We start from the raw sequence: 8,630 nt of genomic DNA on the forward strand, positions 1-8,630 counted from the left end.
TATTCCTATTAAACCATACTTCATCATTGTTAAGCACCATCGATCTACTTCCTTTGGGCACTGATACAAGAGCTTGTAATTAAATTTCAGTTTCAAGGCTTTAAAATACGGCAGCTGCTTCAATAACTTACATTGGAATCTAATACTTGGAAAACTGCCACTTAGCCTGAACAGTTGTTTGCAACTTGGTGTTAAACTCTTCCAGAGAACAGCCATATGCAAATGCTTATGCGGTAAATCAGGGTAAGATTTCAAGATAAGCAGTTAATTTCACTTGGCTATTCTAAGAGTGGATTAATATTTTTTTTTTCCACAAGTCATTTGTGCAGTGAGCCCATAAAGAGATTATTTTTTTCCTAAATAATCTTCAATTTAGAACAGGAACACATCTTCGTAATGTTGCTTTCACTGGCACCGTGCTCTCTTCTTCGAGGATTTAGTCATTGTGTGGTTTCTCTGGAATACCCTGTGGATAAAAAAAAACAAACATGTGTTATAGTTTATTGTCATCTGAGAAGTGACTACATTCTGCAGTATCTTCAGAGATTAAATAGTCAACTAGCCTCAGTGAGGCTGACAAAGACTTTGCAGATGTGGCTTCTGATAGAAGCTCAACAAGGACATGCTCCTTAACCGTGGACAAAGAAGTCACTGTGGGTCTGTGCCACCTCAGTCAGTGCATCTGATAAATCCATCTACCATTCCTACTGCTTTTTGTAAGATTTTGTGATCCTTCCACCCTATCACAAGTTTATTTCTTAGCAGTAGTTTCATGGTCTTTCACTAACAGGCTTGAAACTGTCTTCAAGTATGTTACTTTATTTTCTGTTCAATGACTGGTACCAGGTAGACTGAGTAATCTCCTCGTAAGTCTCTTTTCTAGTATGAAACCCTATAGTATGTCAGTGTAAGAAATTTAACCAACTTTTCTTTAAAACAAGGCTTGCAATACGTTATTCTCATTCTAGAGCCAATAATATATATATATACTGAATGTGTTCACAGCTCTGCAGCCTCCAGCAGTAGTAAACAATTGGGGTTCTGAATACCACCAGAGTTTGCCAGATGTTAAGAACGATGCTTACAGCTCAAAAATCAAGTGACACCATCATTTTGACTGAGCTGATGAGCACTGACTGAGCAACTTTAGGTGTCATAATCATAATAAACAGCAAGAGCTGATGGTGGCAACAGGACTTTCACCTTCCCTTTTGAAATCAAGCTATTAAAGAAGATGTTGGATTTCATCCTCAAGTTGATAGCAAAAAAACAATCCCAATCAGCCCAACAAACCAACCCCAAGAGCCTCTGCCAACTGAAGGGGGATGACTCGGGGAGACTTCTTGTTCTACTTCTAATTTCTTTTCTAATTGCAAAAGTTAGGCAAGGGCTGAGGAAGAAGTGAGGCAACTTTACTCTGCTACAGTATTTTCCAAATGTGCCACCTTCTACTCTAGACATGTCCAGAAAACATCTACTGTTTGACCTACAGCTGTCACATGCAGCCAAACAGCTCGAGGACTACAGGAGAACATGGCTACAAGAACTGCATTGTTCAGGTTAGTTTAAAGAACCCTACAGTTCTCCATCTCCCTGCCATAGGTGCAAAGGCTGACAACTAGCAGACTGTTTTAGAAGTTGGATTATTTGAATTTCCAACACTGAATGCCTCAGTGACTTGTGTAAGTGTAATCCTGTGAAAATGTTTGGCCTCTCCAAGCTTTCCAGACTAAGTAACAGCAATATAAACCACATAAGATACTTCTAGATAACCAGAATGTTTTCCGTTTTCCCTTGCCAACTTCCCTCTTTCTTTGTAAGGAAGATGACAAGATTGACAGGGGACTTGCTGGCAGGAGCCAGTCTGATTTTAACTACATTCAGGTGAGATGTCAGGTGGAAAGAAAAAGTCAAAGGAAGAAAGAAAAAGTCCTATGTCCCTACATTTATTTTTGCTCTTTCTTCAAGGCTCCCTTCCTTTGCTTTCTAACATAAACATTAGGGCCACAAAGATGATTAAGAGAGCTGGAGCACTTCCCCTATGAAGAGGAGGCTGAAGGAGCTGGGCTCGTTCACCCTAGAGAAGAGAAGGCTGCAGGGGAACCTCATTGCAGCCTTCCAGTACCTGAAGGGAGCAGAGAAACAGGAGGGGAATCAACTTTTTAAAAGGGCAGAGAATGGCAGGACAAGGGGGAATGGATTAAAAGAGGGAAGGTTTAGATTAGATATTAGGGGAAGTTCTTTACAGAGAGAGTGGTGAGGTGCTGGAACGGGCTGCCCAGAGAGGTGGTGGATGCCCCATCCCTGGGGGTGTTCAAGGCCAGGTTGGATGGGGCCCTGCGCAACCTTGTCTAGATCATGCCTGGAGGTTGGATGGAACTCTGTGACTCTTGGGGTCCCTCCCAACCCATGCCATTCTATGATTCTATGATAAGTACAGCAACTGGAAGTATGGCATATGATAACGTGAAAGACAGAATCATGGCATATAGTAGACTATAATTTTATTCTAAAACCCTGGTTTCCATCACAAAGCTTGAATAAAACTATATTAATTTATCTTTTTCTCTGGATGCAAGTGGCAAATGTAAAGAGAAGTGAAACACTCTCTTCCCTCACACATAGTCTTAAGAAAAGACACATGCAGATAATATGCACCACTGGGACTTGAAGGGGGAGCAGTGAGCTTGTGCTGTAAAGAATCTCAGAACAAACCCAAAACTGACTGAGGTTAAGATCGTGACCATAGTCACAGGGAAATCTGTAACTTGATATCCAGTCAGCATGAAAAAAACCCTCAAGAACAGGAGTAGATTTACCCCATACTTAGTTTTTTTTTTTTTTTTTTCTAAAAAAAACTAAACCTTTTCTACAAGAAGTTACTGTTAATTTAGAGTAACTGAGATTCAATACTAAAGAGATTGATCTTAATATTAGCTGAAGGTGGTCAAACAACATGGCTTTCTTCCCCAGCTGGTCTGCAAGCCTGTCCATCTGCAGCACCAGCCTCAGTCTACCTACATTTGAAGTGGGTTAGCATCCATCCACTGGGTTAGCTAGGTAGGAGAGACAAGGAAGACTATTCCAGGAAAGACATCTCTTCTAGACAACTCTTTTTATTCACTCATGGCTCAGTCCCAAAAAGCAGCTCTGCCCTTTACTGAACAGTTCAGGGACTAATATTTCAGGAACTCACAAGTCTACAGTAAAAATTAGAGGCACCTAAACCACAGCAGCCTTAGAGAAGCTAAATACTTCAAGGATGCTTCCCAGGATAAAGGACTTTAGTAGTGGAGATGACAGAAGTTAAATCAATACAGTATTAGTTTACTATTCACCACTGTCAGAACACTTAGCAACCAAGCCTTAGGCTGATGTGCAAGCACACAGCCAGGTTTAACTCTGAAGTATGCTACAAGGAAATAATTAAGAACCTAGTAAATGAGATAGTAATTTACCTTATACTATCCCATATATAGAGTGATACTTCATCTACATTTTAAGTGATCAGAAAGAGTGTATTTGACTCTGGAGTGGTGGAATTTAATGTTATATAGGGACATTTCATTTCATCTACATAACAAAAATGCTTTACTACACAAATAATTAGAGAAAGTCCATCTGTGTCTCAGTTTTTTAGCTGCTTTAGATATCAATTCAAAGTACTGACTGAGCAGGAGTGCTTAAGATTCTCACCAGAAGCAGCATAATGATTACAGTGTTATTTAGACTGCTTCTGGAAAAAGTTAAATACAGAAGATATTCAAACACTTACCAAGGCAATTCCCACTCTACTGGCAACACAGGTTGTATGCTTACATTTCAGCTCTTGGGAATATATCTGTTTATCTCTGTCAACTTGTGAGTCATACCCTTAAAGGCATAGTTTGTTCTTGGACTAACAACAACAGAAGGTATTTGGCTTGTTAAAGGAAATGTTAATTATACAGTAATTACCATAGCCAGTTGGCGTCCTATGTTTCCTACAGTCACGCCTCCTGAGAAAAATATACATGGAAGCCAAGAACGAATGTAAAGAAAATCTGGGGATGTATACCTAGTAAACAAAAGGAAAAAAGTTAGAGACAAGTTATTATCATTGCCTTACATGCCATTAACAAGTGCTATACAATTCTCTCCCTGAGCCCAAACAAAACCCATCCCAGTAATACATAAGAAACAGGGATACGAATTAAGTCTGGTAACTTATTAAGCTTCTAAAACCCAGTGTCCTAGTCAGTGAAATTTAGAAAGTCTCTCCCCCAAGAGCCAGCAGAAGTTCTGTTTGCTGTTCCAAATTTGTCTGTCCCTCCACCCCCAGTTCTCAATCTGATTATTTGGAACAAGTGGACAATTAGCTGCCTTAGACAAACAAAATGTCTTATTGTAAGAACAGGTCAAATACATAACAACTAACTCCCAGTGCATGTGCACTGCTAGTTAAGACAAGAGAGTTGAAAACAGTACTTTAAAAAGCAGAACTTACTGATATACACCATTATATACAAGAAACTGGGTTATCAGAGTTGCTACAAAGGCTATTGTAATTCCAAGTCCGAGACCACTTCTTGACCGATCAAACGTCCACCAGAGACCCAGTGATAAGGCTGCTAGAGTCAGGGACAGCTGGATGTTGTTTGCAAAATCTAATTTCTGGGAAGAGATGTTAAGGAAAATCCTTTTAAGCTTGTAGACATCCTGCTGCTGAAACTGAACAAGGGAGAACTCAAACACAAAGTGAGCACAGTTCTGTATCTCTAAATGCAATACATTAAGGATCTGGTTTTCAGCCCTGCCAAGCAACTGTAGCTCTTGCTGACTCTGACTGGAGTGTGAGTGCAAAGGCGACATCAACTTCTGTTACACTGAGCATCTAAAGAATAAACATATGGATCTTTGTCTCACATAACCTAAATAAGCAAGGATAATTGGGTTTTCTGCTCAAACCATCACTATACCACACCAAAACCACTCTTACTGAACAGTTCAATGTACCTCACTAGTGAAGTATTAGATGTAGACAACTTACTGAAATCACACAACTTACACTGGTATACTTGCAGTTAAACCAGAGGTACTATGTTGTCTACCTCTCCCCACTCCCAGACACCCCCCTCAACTACTTTTAAGTTAACAGTGCAATCTGTCTTAACGTTACTGCTGTCTATTGCAGGTGTCACAGGAGTTTGTCAGCAGCATCACCCTTACCTTTGTAATTCTCCAAGACATGAATGGGGGAGAAAGTTTAATGACAACAGACTAAAGACATTGAGCAAAACCTTAGTTCAAGGATACAGCACTTGCATGATTAATGCCAACGAAAACTGCTATACATCGCATTACACTGGCCCACTCTCTCTTGAATTTGTGTGGCTCTCCAAGGTGGCTGTCAATGCAGGGATACAGCAGGCCAACAACAGCTGCAAGAGAAGTAAAACTACTTGAACTAACCATTACACAATTATTATTTCAATATTAATAAATATTAGCTTGACAAAGTACTGTAAGCCTGATGAAGACAATTATTACACCTCCCCCCACCATCTTTAGGGAAATAAAGAGGCCTACTCTATTGTTAGCAATATTCTGCTTGGACCTTTCAGGCAGAGATATATATTGCTATGTTACAGTATCTGACTTCAAGCTTCTTTTCTCCCACAAGCATCTGGCTTGACATCCCGAGCAGATGCTTCTTTTGTACCAATACATTACAAAGCATAACAAAAAGCTGAATTGCAGTGAGGAATGGGATATGCATTTATTGTCCAAGTGCAGGGCAGAGTTTCATGAAGCTGACCTGTTAGCTGTGAATCAAGCCCTGAATTAAATACTTGCCTGGACTCTGAAGTTTCCTGGCAGAGCTGCTTGCTCTTTCTGCTGGGCTGTAAGTCAGCCTGTGCTGCTACCCAAAGCAGATGAATTCTGATAGCGAACAAAAGCAGAGCTGAACTGAACTGAGAAGTACCTGCCGTCAGTCGTTATTTGTGTCAGGGAAAAATAACCACTCTTACAATTAACCAGAAGAAGTTTCTCAGCCCTGTCAGCCTGCAAATTGTTTGGAGAAGGAAGATACAGGCTTGTGTTAGCTCAGTTGCTAAAACAAACACTACCAAGTTTAATGCTTCTAAGCCTTGAAACTCCATGTGTTGCCACCAACCCCAGGGTGAGACACACTGCTTTAAGTGTATGTAGCATGTATGCTTGTTTCCCTTCCCACCATTTTTTTTTCCTCCTTAAAACTCCTAATAATAACCACTTCTACTTTAAGACATACCATGCTAAGAAACTCCATGTGTTGAACACGTGATCTGGTGCTGAAAGTTTCCTTACTCTGACACCAGTTACCAGGACTGTTGTGGTAACTGATAAATTCCAAAGTTTAAGCCAACTGTGTCAGCACCACGAGAACTCTCATAGGAGTCTATCTTGTGGCAACTTCTCTGCCACGCAGTTTATCATTTGTTCAAGTTTATGGCTTATCATTTACACTCCCTTGCTCTGGGGGAGCATGTGACTGTATCACTGCATTAAAAACTGCCAACACATGGCAGTTGTTTGAATAACTTCCAATGCCAACTGAAAAACGTCACAGTGGCTTCATTTCCAAAGATATGCCGCCTTTTTAATGCCCCAACCCTTCATCAAGCCCTTGCTTTGACAAGGACAGGAGGGAGCTATGTTAGCGCACGGCTAAGCGCCGGCTGCTGCGTCAACCGCACCGTGGACGTTTTGTGGGCTACTTGGTGCTGCAGGTCTGGGGGAACCCCGGGCGGCAGGCAGTGTCTGGCGGCGAGCAGGGGTGCGGGGGCCGGAGAGCGGGTAGGGCAGCGGGCAGGGGCTCGGGAAAGGAGGGGGCCGATGCCGGGCAGTGGTGCGGGCAGGTGGGCGGGCAGCGGGCAGCGCTCCCCCGCACGTGACTTCCTTGTTGTCGGCCCTGCCCGTGGCCAGTTCGCCCCGACAGCCAATGGCGAGCGCCGCCCGCCACTCACCAGTTCCCCGGCAGCCAATGGCCGGCGAGGGGCGGTGACGCGTGGCAGCCGCGGCGCGGACCCACTGCCGCGCCCACTCGTGCCCCGCGGCGGGGCAGCGGGGGGAAGCGGGGGAATCCCGCACTGACCTCGGCGCTGTCACCGGAGAAACGCGGCGGCGGCTGCGTGGGCAGAGCGTGTTTCTCCGTTCGCCCCCGCGCCACGGCGCTGGAGTCGCTCACTGGCGCTTCCAGGCCGCGCCGCGCTGCGGGGAAAAACGCGCTTTGCCCGCGGTCCGAGCGCGCGGCTGGGAAGCAGCCTGCGGACACGCGGGAGATGCGCGGGTGGCTCTTGCGCGTGGAATGAGTGCCTACACCTGCTCTACTTTCCATCAGCCGGAGTTCACGTCGCTCAGCAGGCGATGGAAGTGCTAAGGTCCCATACGCACGGGTCACAAGTTCATCACCCCCACCACATCGCATCCCCGCGGGAGAATAGGGAATCCCTCACCCGCCAACCCCCCACGCGTGGAGCTCAGCAACTCACCTGCTGCTGTCCCGCAGCACGGGGGCACCCACCAGGCAGAAGAGAAGAGAGTGGAAATGACTTCATCAGGAAACAGAGTCACATTTCTCTGGATCTGCAGCAAGTTCAGCACTAGGGCCATGAAAGCACCGACGACGAAGAGGACCACGCTCCTCTGCACTAGGTGTTGACTCAAGTTCAAGGTGCCGCTACTCCTGCTGCTACTGGAGGTGCTGCTCACGCTGGAGGTGCTGGGGCTGCGTGCTCCATGACCCACGGATGCCAGCGAGGGGCTGGAGGAGCTCAGCATGTCGCCCACCTTGGTGGCCTGCCCGGCAGCCGTGTCTCCCAGCTGGGCTTTGTGCCTTCCCCTGGCAGTGCAGGAACAGCTCCCGGCGCAGTTCTCCAACCTGGGCATCGGTCCCACCGGCGTCCTGAAACACACGCACAGGGACAGCCTGTTAGAAACCTCAACAACGGGCCAGGTCGACCCCTTACACACCGCTGACATAGACCTCCTCCTCCTCCTGCATGAGCCACATTTCAGAGGCGCCGGGAAGACGCCTGAGAGCCCGGCAGGCCGGGGGAAGGCAGGAGCGGGGTGACCTGACCCACCTGAGCAGCTACGGGGCCAGGGGCTGTGCAGACTCGGCCTGGCAGCGGCAGAGTCCCCGGCCCCGGCGACCCGACGCGCTCGGCCCCGGGGCAGGACGCGGATCCCCTGCCCCCGGCTCCTGTCAGAACCGCGCAGCCCCCCCTCACTCGGGGCTGAGGTTCGCTTCCCAGCTCGGGGGACTGAAACCGCCCGTGTACCCCACCGCTCGCCGGGCACCGAGGGCGCAGGCCTCCCCTCCCCTCCCGCTCACCTCAGGGGGCTGCTCCCGCTGCCTCGGCCCGTGAGGGAGGGCGAACGGCCGTCACTCTGCCGCCTCCCTCCCTACTCGCCGCCGCCACCACCCCACGCCTCGCGTAAGGTTTATAAGCCCCCAGCCGCCGGTGTCACGTTACCCGCTGCCGACCTACCCGCGGCCGGAGGCAGCGACGGGCCCGCCGCTCCGCTCCGCCACCCCTCCCCTCGGGCCGGGCCGCGCCGGGCGGGGCGGGGCCGGGCGCGAGCGCCGAGCGCGGGAGCCGCCG

The 8,630-nt window shown here is 47.2% G+C and overlaps 1 protein-coding gene across 1 annotated transcript; it reads right to left on the reverse strand.

Moving 5' to 3' along the window:
* Nucleotides 1–285: 285 nt before the first annotated feature.
* INSIG1 (insulin induced gene 1) lies at nucleotides 286–8,428 on the reverse strand. The gene is made up of 6 exons (XM_084280541.1): nucleotides 8,360–8,428; nucleotides 7,515–7,927; nucleotides 5,296–5,420; nucleotides 4,487–4,653; nucleotides 3,958–4,057; nucleotides 286–466 (listed from the first exon to the last, which is right to left on the reverse strand). Exons 2-6 carry the CDS (start codon nucleotides 7,909–7,911, stop codon nucleotides 437–439), a joined length of 819 nt encoding a protein of 272 aa, XP_084136667.1. The 5' UTR covers nucleotides 7,912–7,927; nucleotides 8,360–8,428; the 3' UTR covers nucleotides 286–436.
* Between the last annotated feature and the right edge of the window lie 202 nt (nucleotides 8,429–8,630).

Source organism: Gallinula chloropus, assembly GCF_964237585.1.
Source record: "Gallinula chloropus genome assembly, chromosome: 2".
Classification (NCBI taxonomy): domain Eukaryota; kingdom Metazoa; phylum Chordata; class Aves; order Gruiformes; family Rallidae; genus Gallinula; species Gallinula chloropus.